The following is a 22251-nucleotide window of genomic DNA, read 5'->3' on the forward strand; positions in this document are numbered from 1 at the left end:
GTTTCTGAGGGAAGCGTGCGTGGAAGGCTCGGAGCAAGGCAGGAGCATGGACATCTGCGGAGGGAACCCAGGAACGCTCCTCTAGACCATAACCACGCCAATGGACCAAAAACTGCACCCGGCCGCGGACCAGGCGTGAGTCCAGGATATTGCTCACCTCATACTCCTCACGATTGCCCACTTGGACCGGACGAGGCCGAGGAATCGAGGAAGTGAAACGATTACACACCAGTGGCTTCAACAGGGAGACATGAAACACGTTGGAGATCCGCATGCCAGGAGGAAGCGCAAGGGCATAGGCTACCGGGTTTACCCTGCGAAGCACTCGGAAGGGACCAACAAAGCGAGGCGCCAGCTTGGGAGTGGACACTCGAAGGTTGAGGTTGCGGGTGGACAACCATACGCGGTCTCCGACCTGGTAGGAAGGAGCGGGCGCTCGTCTGCGATCAGCCTGGAGTCTCTGGCGCTGCACAGAGACCTCAAGGGACCTCTGGATCTGTACCCAAGAAGCACGTAGGACGGAAAGGTGATCCTCCACAGCCGGAATATCCTGGGGAGAGAATACCTCCGGTAACACGGCAGGTTGGAACCCATAATTGGCCATGAAGGGAGACGTCCCAGAGGAAGAGTTCACCGCCGTGTTCCTGGCAAACTCAGCCCAAGGCAGGAGGTCAACCCAATTGTCTTGGTGATCGGAGACATAGCAACGAAGGAATTGCTCCAAGGCCTGATTGGATCGTTCTGCGGCCCCATTGGACTGAGGGTGGTAGGCCGAGGAGAAAGAGAGATGAATCCCCAACTGGGAGCAAAAGGCGCGCCAGAACCTGGACACAAACTGACTCCCCCGATCCGACACAATCTCCTTGGGCAAACCGTGCAACCGGAAGACCTCCCTGGCAAAAATCGAGGCCAACTCTTGTGCAGAGGGTAACTTCTTGAGAGGAACACAGTGGCACATTTTGGAAAACCGATCCACTATCATGAGAATGACTGTATGGCCTCGGGATGCAGGGAGGTCCACAATGAAATCCATCCCCAGGTGTGACCATGGACGCTCCCCGGTGGCTATGGGTTGCAAAAGGCCCAACGGAAGGTGTCGAGGGGACTTACTCTGGGCACAAACGGAGCATGCCGCTACATATGCGGCGATGTCGGAATGTAGAGAAGGCCACCAGAACAGACGTGAAACAGCCCAGGACAGCTGATTCTTTCCAGGATGCCCCGCGGCCTTGGAGTTATGGTAGGTTCGCAACAACCGAGTGCGCAACTCCTCAGGCACAAAACACCTGCCGTTGGGTCTCCCAGAGGGAGCACCAGATTGAGCCGCCAAAATCTGCTCACCCAGGGGAGAGGTCAGGCTGGTGCGAATGGCGGCCAGGATCTGATTCGGAGGTATGACCGAAGTCGGAATCGACTCCTCCCCGGACAGCTCGGAGTACTGCCGTGATAAGGCATCCGCTCTGATGTTCTTGGAACCGGGTAGGTAGGAGACCACGTAATTAAAACGTGACAAGAACAGAGCCCATCTGGCCTGACGTGGTGTCAATCTCTTGGCCTCAGAGAGGTAGGTCAGATTCTTGTGGTCCGTCAGGATGAGAACCGGAACCACCGAGCCCTCGAGCAAGTGCCTCCATTCTTTAAGGGCCTGCACGATGGCCAATAACTCCCTGTCACCAATCTGGTAGTTGCACTCCGCGGAAGACAGTTTCCGGGAGTAAAACCCACAAGGAAGCAGAGGACCCTCTGGTGTTCTACGCTGAGACAGGAGGGCGCCTACTCCCGTCTCAGACGCGTCCACCTCGAGGACAAACGGCAACCCAGGGTTGGGATGCGACAGAATCGGAGCCGACACAAAGGCGGACTTTAGAGCCTCAAAAGCTCGGATGGCCTCGGGCGGCCAGACCTGGGGATTACTGCCCTTCCTGGTCAGATCCGTGAGAGGCTTGGCTAGCATGGAAAAGTCCCTGATGAACTTCCGATAATAATTGGCGAACAGGGCCGGACTGGGGATAAAAAACAGCCCTGGAAAAAGTTGCATACCAGCCCCACAGGGGGGGGGGGGGGGGGAGCGGGTCTTTACTATTTGGTGGAATAGAGGGAGAGCTTGTACTATATGGTGGCACAAAGGGGGAGTCTGTACTATCTGGGGGCACAAAGGGGGAGTCTGTACTATATGGGGGCACAGAGGGGGGGCTGTACTATATGGGGGCACATGCGGGGGGGCTGTACTATATGGGGGCACAAAGGGGGAGTCTGTACTATCTGGGGGCACAGAGGGGGGGGCTGTACTATATGGGGGCACATGCGGGGGGGCTGTACTATATGGGGGCACAGAGGAGGGAAATTTTAATAAATGTAGTATTGTAGTATGACAGACTTGTATGACTTTAAAGGGGTTATCCAGTAATTAAAAATGTATCCCCTATCCACAGGATGGGACTCCCCCAGCGATCTCCAGAATGGGGCCCGTATTTGTCTTGGCAGACAGTGGTGGACCACTCAGCGCTGTCCCGCTATAGCCGGTGATTGGCTGAGCGGACTCCACACGGATTGGCACTGTAAGATTCATGAAGTCACTATAAACGCATTATGCAAGCAAGATGCAGCGTGTCTGAGCCTCTGCTACATAACGCGCAAACATACAGCGCAGCCGGTTCCTACAGCCCTGACACAGCCGGTATTCTGCCAGATTCCTATACCTTAGCAGAATGCTATACCCGGAAGTGACGCAGCCGCACCGGAATCAGTTGGAGGAGGGCGTGTGTGGATTCGTAAAAATAATTGCACCACCGCGGGAGAAGCACCTACTTCATTTGCATGCGCAAAACCGTACTCCGCACGTGCGCACTCAGCTCTGCTATGTGGTGATCCCACCACCCCAATATCCTGCAATCACCTCTGCTATGTGGTGAGGCTGAACTGCTCCAGATGATGTGTCCGCGCATGCGCACTCAGGGGTAGGGAGATCTGATAGAACATTTTGCACTGAAAAATCTACCTACCCCTGAGTGCGCACGCGCGGTATACAGTTTTGCGCATGCAAATGAAGTAGGTGCTTCTCCCACGGCAGTGCAATTATTTTTACGAATCCAGTGGATCTGCGCTTGCGCAGATCCACACACACCCTCCTCTAGCTGATCCCGATGCGGCCGCGTCACTTCCGGGTATAGCATTCTGCCAGGTATAGGAATCTGGCAGAACACCGGGCCCAGTCATCAATCTTTTAAAGCTGTTGATAATTTTGGCTGGCTAGGGTTGAGAATTTATATGTGATCAGGATCATTTGTGATCAATGATAGAAAACTGTTGTCTGCCAGAAGTTTGATCTCTCAGGTTGGATTTGGCATTGTCAGTATGGCAAGACTGCTGAATGTGGCTGATCATTTGATTATATAATTGTGCCTCTAGCCTGAGACTGTGCATCCTCGATGCTGCTATTGAAGTATTATCATAGAAGCATCAGTGTGGCTACTAGACCTCGTCAGCCTCCTACCTGACAGCGCTGAACAGCCTGATGACAGCTCCACACAAGCAGCAGCTACCAGGCTAAAGGACCTTGTGTGATGTCATGATCACGTGATCAGTCACATGTGTGGGAAGAGTCAGGCTCCAGGCAATGTCCGTGCCAGACAGCCGTGCTGATGGGGGGAATGGTCTCCTCTGTTACTGCACCGGCCAAGGAGCCTCAGCCTCCTCGCTGTCGGCACAGCCGGCCGTGCGGCAGTCAGAGCTACCGGCCTAACGGGAATTTTCCCGGTATCCCGGTAGGCCAGTCCGGCCCTGTTGGCGAAGCCCAAAAAGCGCTGCAGGGCACGAAGACCACTGGGCTGGGGCCACTGTAAGACAGCCGAAACCTTCTCAGGATCCATGGAGAACCCCTCAGCGAAAATGATGTAACCTAAGAAGGTTACCTGGGATCGGTGAAATTCGCATTTCTCAAGCTTACCGAACAGCTTGTTCTCTCGTAACCGTTGCAACACTCGTCTGACATCCAGAATGTGGGCCTCCATGGATTCAGAATATACCAAGATGTCATCCAAATAGACCACCACACACTGCTGCAACAGGTCACGGAAAACATCGTTGATGAATTCCTGGAAGACTGCGGGCGCATTGCACAACCCAAAGGGCATAACCAAGGATTCATAATGACCGGTCCTGGTGTTATACGCGGTCTTCCACTCATCGCCTGCCTTGATCCTTACCAGGTTATATGCCGCCCTCAGGTCGAGTTTGGTAAAGACCGTGGCCCCTTTGAGGCGATCGAACAGCTCGGAAATCAAGGGTATCGGGTAAGCGTTCTTGATCGTGATGCGATTGAGACCCCTGTAATCGATGCAAGGCCTCAACTCACCGCCCTTCTTTTTCACAAAGAAAAATCCAGCCCCTGCCGGGGACGAGGATTTGCGAATGTGTCCGCGTGAAAGCGCCTCCCTCACGTACTCCTCCATGGCCTCATTCTCCGCTACCGACAGTGGATAGACTTTGCCACGAGGCGGAACGGCACCAGATTGTAACTCTATGGCACAATCGTATGGGCGGTGCGGAGTTAGGGCAACCGCACGCACCTTATCGAATACATCCCGGTATTCCTCGTATTCAGGAGGCAACAGAGAGTCCGAGGAAGTACACAGCAACTTGACAGGCCCATGGATGCAACTAGCCCCACACTGCGGTGACCACGAGAGGATCTCGGCCGATTTCCAATCGAAAGTCGGATTATGCTTCTGGAGCCAGGGGTACCCCAAGACCACCGAGTAGTGTGGAGACTAAATAACCTGGAGACAGACCGACTCTCTGTGAACGGCACCAATGGCCATCCCCACTGGAAGGGTCTCATGAGTCACGTGTGGCGGCAGAAGGGGTCTGCCGTCTATCGCCTCAAGAGCCAGTGGGGAACCTCGAGGCTGCAGAGGAATGGAATTGGCGGCAGCGAACACACTATCAATGAACAAACCACCAGCACCAGAGTCCACCAACGCCTGGATCGTCACCGAGCCCCCGACCCAGGAGAGGACAACAGTAATCAGTGGTTTGTCAACACGGGAAACCGGGGACGAGGAGACTCCACCCAAGATCTGCCCCCGACAGGATCTCAGGTGCGAGCGTTTCCCGGACGGTTCGGGCATGCCAACCGAAAATGCCCACCGAGACCACAGTACATGCATCGGCCCTCGCGTCTCCGGAGTACCCTCTCCCCCTCGGACAGGCGAGCAAACCCCAGCTGCATGGGTTCACCCCCAGACAAGTCATCCACAGGAGGCGTGGGAGGAGAGGGAGGCACGGGTGGGACAGCAAACGTAGGCGCCAATCTGTTAGAAGGCCTCCGCAGGCTCTCCTTAAAAGAAGGTCTCTCCCTGAGTCTGGTGTCAATCAAAATCAGGAAAGAAATAAGAGACTCGAGCTCCACTGGTAGGTCCTTAGCTGCAACCTCATCCTTCAAGGCATCCGAGAGACCATGAGAGAAAGCAGCGACGAGAGCCTCATTATTCCAGCCCACCTCTGCTGCCAGGGTACGAAACTCAATGGCGTATTCAGCTACGGATCGTGAACCCTGTCTGATGGACATAAGGAGCTTCGCAGCAGAGGCAGCACGAGCCGGCACATCGAATACCTTCCGAAGAGAAGCAACAAAACCAGAAAACTCGGCAACCACCGGATTGTTGTTCTCCCATAAAGGGCTGGCCCAGGCCAAGGCCTTGTCCGAGAGCAGCGAGATCAAGAAGCCCACCTTTGATCTCTCAGTAGGAAAGGCATGTGGCAGCAACTCGAAGTAAATGCCCACCTGGTTAAGGAAACCTCGGCACTGAGTTGGCTCTCCCCCAAAGCGCTGTGGAAGGGGGGCAGAACCGGTCATACCCCGAAACACCGCAGGCGCAGCAACAGGTGTCGGGGTAGACTCTGGCGCAACAACCGGAGCGGCAGTAGGAGCGGGCCCAGGAGCGACAACCGACCCATCGGCAACGGAAGCTAAATGAGCCGTGCGTTCAAGCAGGGTTTGCAACGCCACAGCGAACCGACCCAACAGGTGATCCTGCTGATCAAGTCTGGCAACCAGCGTAGGTAGCGAGGATGGCCCTGTACCGTCAGAATTCATGGCTTGGTCCTAATGTCATGGAACCATGAACCAGACGTACAACAAGAGATGAGTGGAAATAAGAAGGCTTTATTGAAAATAAAGCTGTAAGGCAAAAGTCCAAACGGATGGCTAAACCGAAGCAGGGTCTTGCGAAACCAGGGATCAGGAACCAGAAGGGTAGTCAGACGAAGCCAGGATCAGGAACCAACAGGGTAGTCAGACGAAGCCAGGATCAGGAATCAGCAGGGTAGTCAGACGAAGCCAGGATCAGGAACCAGAAGCAGCAGCAGTCTTAGAAGCATGTGAGCACAGGAGGACCAAGCAAGGAACTGAAGCCACAGACCTCCTATATATATGAGCTAGGCATCCAGCTCCTCCCAGTGGGAAGGAGGAGCCGCAGGGTGGGAGGCTACAAGAAACCCAGAAACCAAGATGGCCGCCAGCACATGTCAAACGAAGGAGAACAGCAAGGAGGTAAGACCATGACACAATAGCACTGAGCAACAGTATATATTAGCGGTAATAGTAGACACTAAATATCAATATATATAAAAACACACAACATGCAGTAATATCATATAAAACAACTGGAAAATAGAGATCTAAAAATGCAATAAAATTCGAGGAATAAAATTGGAATACTCGATAGTAAAATGTTCGTATAAATATTCAGCCGAATATTTGTATGGAAAAGTCGGATACTGGTAGCAATAAACGGTGTCCTCTAATATTGTCCTATTCGATTTGATCACAGGGGTATCCAAAACTACAGTCCCAATACGTGGTCCACTGAACCAACTTTAAGCAGCGTCCCGCTTATCACATCCACCAGCAGCGTCCCACTGGACTAAAAGTCATATGAGTAAAGGTGCTGGATAAAATAGCTGGATAAAATCAAACGGTCTTACCGTCTCCCTTGATAGTTCAATGAAGGTAATAATGTGGTCCTCTGAGTCTGTAGACCGATAGTTCGTCAATAGATTTACACACTGGCAATTGTTTGGCACATGTATTCAGGCCTTCCACATGGACTCAGGCCTTACAGGTTGTATTCCAAGTGAGCCATTCGTGTGACAGACGATTCCTTCTTAACGGATATCCAGTCGATTCTCCAGATTCCCAAGTGGTCCAAGTTTTTGGGGTCCTGTCTAGGCTAGACGCGTTTCGGGGTATCACAATACCCCTTCCTCAGAATATATACTGTTGCTCAGTGCTATTGTTATATATGCTAATACATTTCAATTGGTCAGATATCCTGAGAGTGCCCAGTTAATTTTATTCTATTTGTATTGCCTCTGGGAGTGCACCTCTTGGGGCCGTAGTTACTCTTGTGCGTTACATTTATCTTTCTTTTTCCATTACAAATACATATGTTTAAAAGAACTAAAAATATAAAATTGGATTAAAAACATGGCTAACGAAATCCCCCCTCTTGAAAAAAAAAAACAATGGTAATAGGTGAAATTCAATAAACATGGTTGTCACAGGTGTTGAATTCCTCCGAGATCCATGCCTCATTCATTTTTAGAAATGTGAGGTAGTCCACACTGTCGTGAGCTAGGCGAGTGCGCTTATCGGTCACGGATTCCCCCTGCTTCACTGAACGTCCTTTCGGACAGGACACTCAACGAGGGGCAAGCCAAGAGTTCCATGGCAAATTGCGCCAGCTCTGGCCACAGGTCAAGCCTGCACACCCAGTAGTCAAGGGGTTCCTCGTTTCTCAGAGCGTCAACATCGGCCGTTAACCCGATGTAGTCGGACACCTGTCGGTCTAAGCGTTCCCTGAGGCTGGATCCAGAGGGCGGCTGTCGATGGGTTGGTTGCAAGAATGATCTCATATCCAAAGTGACCAACACATCTTCAAACCGCCATCTTCTTGCATGCGCCTGGAAATGCTGCATTCTGACAGCCCTCTGTGATGATGGTAAAATGTCCGCCATTTTGTGTTTGTACCGGGGGTCTAAAGTACGTTGCCACCAGTACTGGTCCTTGCCCTTTATGTTTTTTTATACGGGGTCCCTCTTCAAACACTTAAGCATGAAGGCCCCCATTTGCACTAAATTGGAAGCGGAGGAGCGGCCTGGCTCCTGCTCATTTCCCAGGAGAATGTCGTCCTCAGTCTCCTCCCCCCCATCCACGGACAACACCAGGGATCCCAGAAAATTTTAAAGCCTGCTCTTCTTGCTCCTCCTCCTCCTCCCCCCAGGCACCATCCTCCTCTGACTCCTCTTCAGACTCCTGCTGACTTGTCTCAGATGGAGTAGCTCCCCATGGGAATTCATTCAGCATTGCGACTTCCTTATCTTCCAGCTCCTGCTCCTTGACAGCTTGATCAATGACACGATGCAATGCACGCTCCAGAAAGAATGTGTAAGGTACGATGTCACTGATGGCGCCCTGGCTGCGACTGACCAGTTTGGTGATCTCATCAAATGGCCGCAGAAGTCTGCATGCGTCGCGCATGAGCAGCCACTGGCACTGTGAAAAAAAACAAGCTCCTCAGAACCTATCCTGCCGCAGAATTTGTAGAGGTAGCCGTTAATGGCACGTTTCTGCTGGAGCAGCCTTTCAAGCTTATACAAGGTGCAGTTCAAGCACGTCAGGCAGTCACAAATCAGACGTCTGACGGGCAAGTGGTGTCGCCACTGAACGTCAGCAAGGCGAGCCATAGCTGTGTAAGATCTTCTAAAATGGCCAAAGATTTTCCTGGCCTGCTGCAAGACGTCCTGGACCCTGGGGTATTTGGCAACGAATCGCTGCACGACTAAGTTAAGGACATGTGCCATGCTTGGCACGTGTGTCATTTTGCCCTGTTTCAGCACCCTCAGCAGATTGGTACCATTGTCGCACACCACTTTACCAACTCTCAAATTGAGTGGGGTTAGCCACTGATCGGTCTGTGACCACAGAGCTCAAAGGAGTGCTGGACCGGTGTGGCTCTTGGCTTCTAGGCACAACACCCGCAGCACAGCATGGTAACGTCTCGCCTGGCACGTCAAATAGGTTCTGGGGAGCTGCAGGGGCGCAGCGGAAGAGACAGTAGCAATGGAAAAGGAGGAGTCAGTCAAGGAGGAGACGGAGGATGGAGTAGGAGGAGGAGAACAAGAGGCAGGCCTGCATGCAATCCGTGGCGGTAACACCAAATCCACACGGGTGCCATGGGTTGCATGCTTGACAGTTGTCAGAAGGTTAACCCAGTGGGTAGTAAAAGTTATGTACCTACCTTCCCGTGTTTGCTAGACCACATGTCTGTGGTAAGATGTATCTTGGCACCGACACTGTGTGCCAGAGATACATTCACTTGCTGCTGAACATGGCCATATAGCTCTGGGATGCCCTTCTGGGAAAAATTTTTCATTCCGGGGACCTTCCATTGTGGTGTGCCAATGGCCACAAATTTTCTAAAGGCCTCCGAGTCCACCAGTTTATATGGCAGTAGTTGGCGGGCTAGCCGTTCCGACATGCCAGCGATCAGCCGTAGTGCAGGAGGGTCATCCTGCGTCATCAACTTTTTACGTTTAAACATTTGGGCCATGAAAGCCTGCCTTTTGCCAGATGAACGCGACTATGGCTTGGTGGAAGGTGGAGTGGAGGACAAATGGGAGGAGAGAGAAGGAAAGATGTGTGACCGTGAATGGCTCGCTCCAGATACATTTGCAGTCTGCTTTTTGCCTACTGTGCACTGCGATTTCTGCCTGCTTCTCCTACTTCTACCCCCTATCTGCTGCTCTGTCTATCCCTCAAAATGACCCTGTGACAAAGTCCCTATAGAAAAGCAGTATTTGTGGAAGCAGGTATAGAGAACCCCTTAATGATTATTTGCTGGAGGCAGGTATATTTTTTGGGGGGCAACAGGTATATCACACCAGTTGCAAATAGTTGTTCCAATAGCGTTTGTCCCTTTGTATAGCTGCGGTATCTCAGCAGAACAGCACACAACTGCTGCACAATACAAATGTACTATATAGAAAGTATATTATAGGTATATTACACCCCTGCCTCAATCAGTTTTTTTGGAGGGCAACTGGTATATCACACCAGTTGCAATTAGTTGTTACAATAGCGTTTGTCCCTCTGTATAGCTGCGGTATCTCAGCAGAACCGCACACAACTGCTGCACAATACAAATGTATATTATAGGTATATAACACCCCTGCCTCAATCAGTTTTTTGGGGAGCAACTGGTATATAACACCAGTTGCAATTAGTTGTCCCCTGCCTCAATCAGTTATTTGGGGGGCAACTGGTATATCACACCAGTTGCAATTAGCTGTTCCAATAGCATTTGTCCCTCTTTATAGCTGCGGTATCGCTGCAGAACCGCACACAACTGCTGCACAACACAAATGCACTATATAGAAAGTATATTATAGGTATATTACACCCCAACACCCCTGCCTCAATCAGTTTTTTTGGGGGGGCAACTGGTATATCACACCAGTTGCAATTAGTTGTTCCAATAGTGTTTGTCCCGTTGTATAGCTGCGGTATCGCTGCTGCACAATACAAATGCACTATATAGAAATTATATTATAGGTATATCCCATCCCTGCCTCAATCAGTTATTTTGGGGGCAACTGGTATATCACACCAGTTGCATTAGTTATTCCAATAGTGTTTGTCACTCTGTATAGCTGCAGTTTTACAGCAGAACTGCACACAACTGCTGCACAATACAAATGCACTATAATATACTTTCTATGTTAGAAAGTATATTGCAGTCCTGATCAAAAGTTTAAGACCACTTGAAAAATGGCAAAAAATCATATTTTACATTGTTGGATCTTAACAAGGTTCCAAGTAGAGCTTCAACATGCAACAAGAAGAAATGAGAGTGAGACAAAAAAAATTTGAGCATTCAATTAATTGAAAATAACGATTAAACTGAAACAGGCTGTTTTTCAGCTGATCCAAATTTTAGGACCACATGCCTTTAAAAGGCAAAATCTGTGCAAAGATGTGGATTCATTGTCATTTTCTGTCAGGTAGTCACACGTTGTGATGGCAAAGGCAAAAAAACTCTCCCTTTTTTAACGTGTTTGGGTTGTAAGCATAAGCAGGGTCTCTCACAGCGCGCCATCGCTGCTGAGGTGGGACTTAGTAAGACAGTCATTTGGAATTTCTTAAATTATCCTGATGGTTTATGGAACAAAAAAGTCAAGTGGAAGACCCAAAAACATTTCATCAGCACTGAGCCGGAGGATCCAATTGGCTTTCCGTCAAGACATTGGACGATCCTCGACCCAAATTAAGGCCCCTACTGGTGCTGATTGCAGCCCCATAACCATCAGACGGCATCTGAGACTGTAGGGCTTTAAAAACAAAAAACGTCTTCAAAGACCTCATCTCCTTGAACGCCACAGACTTGCTCTTTTGGACTTTGCAAGAGAGCACCAAACATGGGACATTCAAAGGTGGAAGAAAGTTTTATTCTCTGATGAGAAAAAATTTAACCTTGATGGTCCTGATGGTTTCCAATGTTACTGGCATGACAAGCAGATCCCACCTGAGATGTTTTCTACGCGCCACAGTGGAGGGGGCGCCATAAGGGTCTGGGGTGCTTTTTCCTTCAGTGGAACAATGGAGCTTCAGGAAGTGCAGGGGCGTCAAATGGCCGGATGTTGCAGAGAGCATTCCTCATGACTGAGGGCCCTCGTCTGTGTGGTAACGACTGGGTTTTTCAACAGGACAACGCTACAGTACACAATGCCCGCAGGACAAGGAACTTCTTCCAGGAGAATAACATCACTCTTTTGGCCCATCCTGCGTGTTCCCCCCGATCTAAATCCAATTGAGAACCTTTGGGGATGGATGGCAAGGGAAGTTTACAAAAATGGACAACAGTTCCAGACAGTAGATGTCATTTGTGCGGCCTTCTTCACCACTTGGAGAAATGTTCCCACTCACCTCATGGAAACGCTTGCATCAAGCATGCCGAAACAAATTTTTTAAGTGATAAACAATAACGGCGGAGCTACTCATTATTGAGTTCTTGTTTGGAAGTTGGATTTCTGTTTTGGGGGGGTTTAGTTTTTTTTGGGAGGTGTGGTCCTAAACTTTTGATCAGCTGAAAAACAGCCTGTTTCAGTTTATTCGTTGTTTTCATTAAATTGAATGCTCAAAAAATGTTTTGTCTCACTCCCATTTTTTTTCTTGTTGCATGTTGAAGCTCTACTTGGAACCTTGTTAAGATCCAGCCATGCTAAATATGATTTTTTGCCATTTTTTCTAGTGGTCTTAAACTTTTGATCAGGACTGTATAAGTTTATCACACTCCTTAGTATGTCACACCTATCGATAGCACACGTATACCAGTCCTTAAAAGTAATTTTATGGCCCTATTAGCTAGCGTTTGGTGTCCCTAACAGTCTGTCCCTGCTCCATACAGGAACCTCTTGTCACCACCAGACATCTGAGAAGCTCTGACAGACGTTCTTCAGAACCTCCTCCTTGAGGTTCCTTTTGTTTTGCTTTCGTTTTCTCATCTCGTTAGCCTCTCTCAGCTGTCATGTAGTTGCACTGATTGCATCCCTTTAAATCCCTTCCCAAACTGCATCACTTTGCGGTTTATACAACTTCCTGGAGTGTGTGCATGCTGGATGCTACTACTGAGTCTTCTACAGATAAGTTTTGTTCATTCATTTGTGTTTTCCTGTTTGCTGGATCCCAGGTGACCCTGACTCCCTCCGTACCAAGTGTAGGGAGCCGGTGGTCGTGTCCCCTCACTATTATAGGGTGTTCAGGTGTTATACAGTCGAGGTACGAGGATATGCGATCATCTACCATTGAGATTTTTGCATAGGCTGAGCAGTTAGGGAGAGTGCCAGGTCTGTTGCAGGGCTCTCCCTTTGGTTCCTTAGTTTTGGATCCAGTCAGTCGGATCTTCATTTTGTGTCTTCTAGTTTTCTGTACACCTTCCGTGACACCTCTCCCTACACTGGCAAAAGACTGAATGTAAAATGGCGGCCAGATTGGGTTTATTTATAGGGTAGGGGTTGTGTCCATGTGCTGAAACGTCTCAATTGGCTGTCCTGTCCCACCTGATTGATGTGTCATGGGTCAAAGTTCTGCACAATGCAAAAAAATATGGCGCCGGCGGACATCGCCATATGTTCGCCTGTTCGGCGAACCGCGAACAAGCAAAGTTCGCCGCAAAATGACCTCCACGCAAACCGCGAGGCCATCTCTAGCTGTGATCACATCACGTTTTTGTCCTATGTCTAATGTGTTTATATGGCGTATACATTAACCCTTTCAGGACCGGCCATTTTTCACCTTTCAGCCCAAGCCATTTTTAGCAAATCTGACATGTGTCATTTTATGTTGTAATAACTTTAAAGCGCTTATACATATCCAAGCAATTCTGAGATTGTTTTCTCGTCACATATTGTACTTCATGACAGTGGTAAAATTGAGTCAAAATATTTCATTTTTATTTATAAAAAATACCAAATTTACCAAAAATGTGGAAAAATTTGCAAATTTCCAAATTTCTATTTCTCTACTTTTATAATAGATAGTAATACCTCCAAAATTAGTTATTACTTTACATTCCCCATATGTCTCTTTCATGTTTGGATCATTTTGAAAATGACATTTTATTTTTGGGGGACTTTAGAAGGCTTAGAAGTTTAGAAGCAAATCTTATGATTTTTAAGAACATTTCCAAACCCCAATTTTTTCAGGACCAGTTCAGTTATGAAGTCACTTTCTGGGGCTTACATATTAGAAACCCTGAGGTGGCCCTACAGTGGAAACCCCAAAAAGTGACCCCATTCCGGAAACTACACTCCTCAAGATATATTTCAAGGTGTGTAGTGAGCACTTTGACCCATCGGGCGTTTCACAGAATTAGGAAACGCTTGGCTGTGAAAATAAAAAATTATGGTACAATTTTTTATAGAAAAAGTTGCTTTACACTCACATTTTTCACTTTCACAAGGGGTAACAGAACAAAATGCACCCCACATTTTGTTCCCCATTCCCCCGGAATATGCCAACACCCCATATGTGCTCAAAAAATGATGGATGGGCGCATGGCAGGGCTCTAGAGACAAAATTGGCAGACATGTATTTTAGGTGCCATGTCGCATTAAATAAATTCCTGAGGTCCCCAGAAATGAAAACCCCCAACAAGTGACCCCATTTCGGGAATAGCACCCCCATACGAACATTTTAAGTGGTAGAAAAGATACTTTTTAGAAAACAGGTGTCTCACAGAAGACAGAAATACTTGTGAAAGCATTTCAAACCACATATTTGTGAAAAAACATTTTTTTACAAGGGGTTAAAGGACAGACGGTCAAATGGTGGGTCGTTTTGGGGTGGGCACTGTGCATTGTCATTGTAGTGTAGGAATTTCTGAATTGAATCAAATCAGTTCCGGATCATGGTCTGACTGTAAATTGGAGTCTGGTAGAAAATGTCCGAACTCCAATATTGCCTAATGCTTGTTTTTTTTTACAATACCCATATGCAGCACGAGTCCCCAAAATGTCATCATCTCTGCTGCACTTACTGGGGTCCAACCTAGGGGTCTAACATATGGCGAAGAAGGGATCTGGGAAAATATTGCTGGGCATATAAATTTGTTTGGGTCACCATCAAATTTATAAATACTTCTGAGAAAAAGATTTAGAAAAAAATCAATTTCTGTGAAGCCCGTGCAGTCAATTTGAATTCCAGAGTTTCCCACAAACTCTGGAATTTGGGGCTAATAATTGTCAGGGGGTGTGGTCCATAAGGGTTCACTCTGGGGGGCTGCCTCCTCTGCTACTCTGGGGCGCCTTCTAGAGGGTCCCTCATCAGCAGATGATGATGCTGATGAGGGGGTAAAGGAATATAGGAAAGTGGAATCCTCTTCTCCCTTACTGGCAGACTCTGTATCGGAGGCAAGCATGGCTTATGCCTGTTCAGCTGATTATACACGTAGGGATGGATGGGCCATTTTTATTTTATTGGGGTGTGATGTGTGAAAAGGGTAAACCTTTATTTAGTGTGGGGTGTGTATGTAGTGTTTTCACACGTTAAGGGGCTTGTAATAAATTTGAAATTAAATTTAGAAGAAAAGTTGTAAAAAAAAAAAGTTTTTTCTGCAAAGAAAATGTACTTTCTGTAAAAAAAAAAGTTTTTTCTGCACCCAAAAATTATTTTCGGCACAAAAAAAAGTCTGCACAAAAAAAGTCTTTGCTGCACAAAAAAAAAGTATTTTTTGCAACAAAAAAAAACTTGCATTGCAAACTGAGCAGACACTACTGATTGGTGCTCAGTGGTTGCAAAACCTAAACTCACACTAACTGAAATGTGTATATATATATATATATATATATATAGAAACAAAATGCGGGTCTCAGCAGCACAAGACAAAAAACCGGTGCACGTCCTCACAGCCGTGGGCTCAGGCGGCTATATATAGATAAGCATCAAAAGGATAAGGCAGCACTCCAGGTAAAGTGAAAAAAGATCCACCTTTTTTCACTTTACCTGGAGTGCTGCCTTATCCTTTTGATGCTTATATATATATAACTACCACTAACTGCAGGTCTTTTTTTCACACCCAAAAAAAATAAAAAATAAATGTGCAGATGCTACTGAGCACACTACTGATCGGTGCTCTACAGCATGCACACACAGATCGTGTTTGCGTGCAAAAACTTTAGTATAAAAATTCACTACAGTGAACACTGACTAAAAATGTAACTTATGTCTATATTGTGGGGGTTTAGCTCTATCTCCAGGGTCTCAGTCACAGAATTCTCGCTGACAACCATGTTGATTGTCCAAACAGTGCATTTATTTTTGACACCAGCACCAACAAACACTGTACAAAATGAAAACCTGCCCGTCTGGTGCGGCTTTCTCAGCCAGTAGTCCACCAGCCCCCAGGCTGTAGCACAGTCAGTCCAGACTATCTCCCAGCCTCATGGTCTTTCAGCCTTGTCCAGCTGAGACCACACTCACAGAGCCTCCAGCAGAACTGGGTTTTACAAAAACTCTGTCTCCTTCCCCAGACTAGGAGCCACACCCAAGTCCAGCAACAGGATTAAATACCATCCCTGGACATGAGCATATTCCCGGACTGGAGCATGGGGAACAGGCACCCACCCAACACATTGCCTGTTCCCAGTAAAAGCCCTCCCTGGACTAGCTGTCTTGGTGTCCACAAACTAACTTGGTGGTCACCTATATCTAGGGCCTTTACTCCACCAAGGCCGGGCCCCTGGGTGACACGCTCCTGGTGCAAACAACACCCCTTTTTATGCTTCCCTGGGACTTTACTGCACCCATCACTATTCACATTGCCACAATATATATACAGGGTGGGCTATTTATATGGATACACCTTGATAAAATGGGAATGATTGGTGATATTAACTTCCTGTTTGTGGCACATTAGTATATGTGAGGGGGGGGGACTTTTCAAGATGGGTGGTGACCATGGTGGCCATTTTGAAGTCGGCCATTTTGAATCCAACTTTTGTTTTTTCAATAGGAAGAGGGTCATGTGACACATCAAACCTATTGGGAATTTCACAAAAAAAACAATGGTAGTTTCAGGTGCTGCACATCTCGTATCTTCACATCATATGAAGATATGAGATGTGCAGCACCTGAAACTACTCATCTTCTGCGGTGTTGCTATCAGTGTGTGAAGAGTGGGAGAAGAGGGTTGCATTGACAATCCAACACAATGGGCAGCATATTGAACACATTTTATAAGTGGTCAGAAACTTGTAAATAACTCATGAAAGAATAAAGTTACGTTAAAACCAAGCCCAATGACCCTCTTCCTATTGAAAAAACAAAAGTTGGATTCAAAATGGCCGACTTCAAAATGGCCACCATGGTCAACACCCATCTTGAAAAGTTTACCCCCTCACATATACTAATGTGCCACAAACAGGAAGTTAATATCGCCAACCATTCCCATTTTATTAAGGTGCATCCATATAAATGGCCCACCCTGATATAGAACTCTATATATATTTATATAAAGACCTAACTACCAGCTCTTCTTTTTTAATCAAAAAAAATAAATGCCAGAAAATTCTGCACAAATAATCCCCAGGTGCTGATCAGGCAGGTACGCACTGAACAGCACTTGGCGGTCACAGCTCGCACGTAGAAAAAGTGGTGCAGAGCTGGAAAATGGTAAAAAAAAAAGAACAAAAAAAGGGCACGGACCAAATGGCATCTGTAAAAAAAGGACGGGGAAAGGGGGATTGGAGGGGAGGGAGGGGGGACAGGAAGGGACAGGGACGAAGGGTGGTTTAGGGATCTGGAACAGCTGCAAATGGTAAAAAAAATAAAATCTGTGCAGCTATTCCTTCTTCTTCTTTTCTTCTGTCTTCTTTTCAGCAGGAAAGGGGTTAAATTGCAAGCCAAAAAGCAGCACAGAGAAGCACAGAACCTCTCTGCAAGCAGTCACCAGCTAGAATGGCTGCATGCAGGGAAGTTCTGCCTCTTCCTGTGCAGCTATAGTGCTGCCTTTGGCTGGAGCGTTGTTCCGGCCAATAGCAGCGCTGGCAGGGGACCCAAAACACTGGTGTTCCCTGCCTCACCTTGGAGGTGACCAGGGCTGACTTGTTCAGCACCTGCCACCTCCCCCTGACCTCCTCCCGACCCTCCCCGCTGCCTCTGACAGCTTCCTGTGCTGCGATGTGCCGGTCTCATTGATCGGCCAATCGCAGCGCTTGGAGCTGCAGGGGGCAGTGCAACTGCCCTTTATCCAGCACGGCTGCCTGCCAGCAAGAGCAGGCATGGTGCCGCGATTCCCCTGATCCTTCCCAGAGCCCCACGGACCTTGCGCCGTACATGTACGGTGCTGGGTGTTAAGGGGTTAAAGAGGTTGTCTGAACCTGGACATAACCTCTTCGTCACTCATTTAGCATGTCTGAGTGGAGCATCGGTATTTCTTGCTCCGATGCTCCCCCTTGCCCTGCACTTTCTCACTACTCTAGGAGCAGGCTTCCGCCTAGCATTAATTCCAGGGTGGTCTAAAAACAGCCTAGGGCAGCGCTATAGACCGCCCATTGGTGCCGGTGACATCACCAGGATCCCTGCTAGGCAGACATCTGCGTCTTGTATACTCATGTGAAGCCCAGTACTTCACCAGCAGTAAAGAAAACAGCCCTCCGAAATTCTCCGATACTCCACTCAGACATGCTAAATGAGTGAAGAAGTGGTTATGTCCAGGTTCAGCTCTGAACCCGGACAACCCCTTTAAATGGCTGCCTCAAACAGATATCATACAGTAAAAATTAATATTGTATACATTAATGTATACGTTTTTTAATGTACTCTGCAAGATGAAAAAGAGTAGTGTACTACGCTTTTGCATCCTTCATCCTTTTACCCCAACAGTCCCTATTGTGTATCACTAGCGAATTACTCTGCAGATCTAGTATGGACAGGAGGACAGTTAACATGGGGACTTTAAGGCAGTCTGTGAGTTTGGTGTGACTAAAATGATCTGGATACAGGCAAATGTCTGGGACGTGGCATCAATAAAACTGTCTAATTCATTGCAGAAGGGATGAGATAGGGAGACAGGGAGTAGATAATTTATAACATATTTGGACAGTATACTGTATAGAATAAATCAGCTACTCCCTGTTTAGTCTACTCAATAGCCAGCGCTGACTGCACGATCTGCCCTGCATCTCCCAATTGCTGGTTAGTTACTCAGCCATCCTGAGATACAGAAGAATTATTCCCTGGCAGAGTTGAATGGAAGAGCAAATATGGAATCATAGTATATATGTTAATTTCTAGAATTATATCAGAGCCAGCAGGGAGGGAAAAAGAATTAACCCCAGCTGTCTTCACAGTGAGCGCTGCACTGTACTGTGTGAATGGACATGTCTTAGCAGGGTTAATTTAGAGAGCCAGTCTTCATTTCAGATACACTAAGATCAGTGATACATTGATTTGGTGAAGGTCGTGATATGGCCATTTCTCCAAAGTGTCCCTGGAATCGTTTTTCAACAGGAGAATGTCAGGCCACATGTTCCTCATGCCACTGTAAGCAGCCTTTGTGGCCTAAACATGCTACCATGGCCTGTAGCGTCTCCTGACTTGTTTCCCATTGAGCAAATCTGGGACTTCATTGGTCAGCAATTGCAAAGGGGGCTGCCAGCAGTGGACCTTGATGATTGCCCAAGTACATTCAGCGCAACAGAATATTCCTCAGGCAACCATTAATACCCTCACTGATATCATATCAAGGAGCATAAGTGCACGTATTTATGCGTGTGGTGCACTTGATACTGAATAAATCAAGATATTTTGAATACTTTGTTTCCATTTTTCATCATTTGCATATCATTAACATGTATATCAATCCTGTGATTTCAATAATTTCACAACTTTTCCTTCTTGGTGTTGCAGTTTTAATGTTGAGTAGTATACAGTATATCACACAGTTTTTATATGCCCTACTGTTTGTTCACCGTAGTGTCAAACTTTGGTTTTGTTTGAGAAATTAACTGGGTTCTTTGAATGCCACGTAATATGCAGCTACAAAAATTGTTCATGTTGATCCTATATTCTCACAGGTGGTGCTTGGCCCTCTCATAGCCATTGCTTTGAAGCTTTCCCAGATTCATGAACGGACCGGACGTAAGGGACCCACCGTTATCACCTGAATCTACCCTTCATATACCAATATGGGCCAAAGAGTGTTCAAAGAGAGATTTATGCATCTTTCAATTATTGCCTTTATTTTGCTGTATATGCTTTTCTCCTCCAAAGTGATGTGTTTGTGTTTATCATGTTCACCATTACAGTTTAATTAAAATAATGTAATTTTATTTCAGACACCAGAATTTATTTCAGTTTAATCATATCTTTAGTTTAATAAACTGGTGAAATGGAAGACCTAAGGTTATGAGTGATAGGGCTATTGGCACGTCTTTATCTTTTTATGCCAATCTCCAGACAGACATAAAGTGTAATATAATACTCTGAACACAGAGGCTATTGTTCAACATGCTTGTCGCTGAATAGTTCATAAATCTGTGAATTTTAATTTAAGGAAAATTATGGAAAATAAAGCACATGATAGAGCCATGATCAGTATGACAGAAAGATTTTGAACATATCCTAACTGATCCTGAAGGATCCCATTGGCATATTGTCAGGCCCATCAGGTTTACATTGGGTTTATGAAGGCAGATTGTTTCTATCAAAAATACCAGAGCCCCGAAAGAGCAGAAACACTTGCCATTGAGAACTGAGCCTGCAAAAATCATTTCAGACTAGGGACAATTATGATATTTAGAGTTGTCCATTTCTGTTTTATAACTGAAAAATTAAAGGGTACCAACACCCTAAACCTAAAAAGTTGGTCAGAATCATAGATCTGGCAAATATTCTGACATAATCTCCAACATACTCCATATACTTCATACACTCCTGTATCTTGCACAACTCTACTCAGAGTATAGTCTAATCTCCAGAATGCACAAGCAAGATGGATTATTATTACACATATATGTTACAGATCTTAGAATATAGAGAAAAACACAATGGAAACAAAGCAAACCTAATTCAAGTAGCAAGATCATTAAAGGTGTTTTCCAAATGTTGATACTGATTACCTATCCTCAGGATAGATCATCAACATCAAGTCAATGAGGGTCCGTCACTTTTATAGGAAGGATAACAAAAGTGACTTAAGACACCTCAGTCACAATGTTTCCAAATATGGTCCCAAGGAACCCTGCATGCCCGGGGTAGGAAAAGGAATACAGTTAGGAACAGAAGTATTTGAACACCCTGCGATTTTGCAAGTTTTCTCACTTAGAAATCATGGAGGGGTCTGAAATTCACAACAACTTTTGGAGCAATTGTTAGAAAATGGAAGAGGCTAAAGATGACTGTCAGTCTCCCTCAGACTGGGGCTCCATGCAAGATCTCACCTCGTGGGGTATCACTGATGATAAGAAAGGTGAGGAATCAGCCCAGAACTACAATGGAGGAGCTGGTCAATGACATGAAGAGAGCTGGGACCACAGTTTCAAAGGTCACTGTCGGTAGAACACTACGCCGTCATGGTTTCAAATCATGCATTGCCCGGAATGTTCCCCTGCTCTAGTCATCACATGTCCAGGCCCGTTTGAAGTTTGCCAGTGATCATCTGGATGATCCAGAGGAGGCATGGGAGAAAGTCATGTGGTCAGATGAGACCAAAGTAGAACTTTTTGGTCTAAACTTCAATCGTCGTGTTTGGAGGAAAAAGAAGGATGAGTTGCATCCCTACACCATCCCTACTGTGAAGCATGGGGGTGGTAACATCATGCTTTGGGGGTGCTTTTCTGCGAAGGTGACAGGACGACTGCACTGTTTTAAGGAGAGGATGAATGTGGCCATTTATTGTGAGATTTTGAGCAACAACCTTCTTCCCTCAGTCAGAGCATGGAAGATGGGTCGTGGCTGGGTCTTCCAACATGACAACGACCCCAAGCACACAGCCAGGATAACCAAGAAATGGCTCTGTAAGAAGCATATCAAGGTTCCGGAGTGGCCTAGCCAGTCCATAGACCTAAATCCAATAGAAAATCTTTGGAGGGAGCTGAAACTGCTAAGCGACAGCCCCGAAACCTGACAGATCTAGAGGAGATCTGTGTGGAGGAGTGGGCCAAAATCCCTATTGCAGTGAGTGCAAACCTGGTCAAGAACTACAGGAAACGTCTGACCGCTGTAATTGCAAACAAAGGCTTCTGTACCAAATATTAACACTGATTTTCTCAGGTGTACAAATACTTATGCTCAGCAGTGCAAGACAAATAAATTCTTTAAAAATCCTACAATGTGATTTCCAGTTTTTTTTTTAATTCTGTCTCTCAGAGTGGGAATGCACCTACAATGTGAATTTCAGACCCCTCCATGATTTCTAGGTGGGAGAACTTGCAAAATTGCAGGGTGTTCAAATACTTCTGTTCCTCACTGTATGTGGACTACACATTCATTCTCTCCTACATGATATGGGAATGGGGAAGGAGAGGAAACTCCAGGCTGTCCTATGTTGGCAGCTTGAACCAGCACCTATGGGAGGGAGGCACCTATTAGTTCTGATAAAAGCCCTTTAATAAACAGAAAGGTAGGTTGGCTTGTTATATGAGATAAAGTGCAGCATAGCAGACGGGTGAGGAATAGTTGTTGTTTGCAGT

At 46.8% G+C, this 22251-nt stretch overlaps 1 protein-coding gene across 1 annotated transcript in view; it reads left to right on the top strand.

The window, feature by feature from the left end:
• Positions 1-19890, top strand: part of PGM5 (phosphoglucomutase 5) — a 162293-nt gene extending 142403 nt beyond the window's left edge. The window contains exon 11 of the mRNA XM_044272695.1: positions 19636-19890. Within this exon, the coding sequence (XP_044128630.1) occupies positions 19636-19725 (90 nt within the window). The 3' untranslated portion in view covers positions 19726-19890. The remainder of the gene's footprint in view (positions 1-19635) is intronic.
• Positions 19891-22251: the final 2361 nt, after the last annotated feature.

Source organism: Bufo gargarizans, chromosome 1 (genome assembly GCF_014858855.1).
Source record: "Bufo gargarizans isolate SCDJY-AF-19 chromosome 1, ASM1485885v1, whole genome shotgun sequence".
Lineage (NCBI taxonomy): Eukaryota > Metazoa > Chordata > Amphibia > Anura > Bufonidae > Bufo > Bufo gargarizans.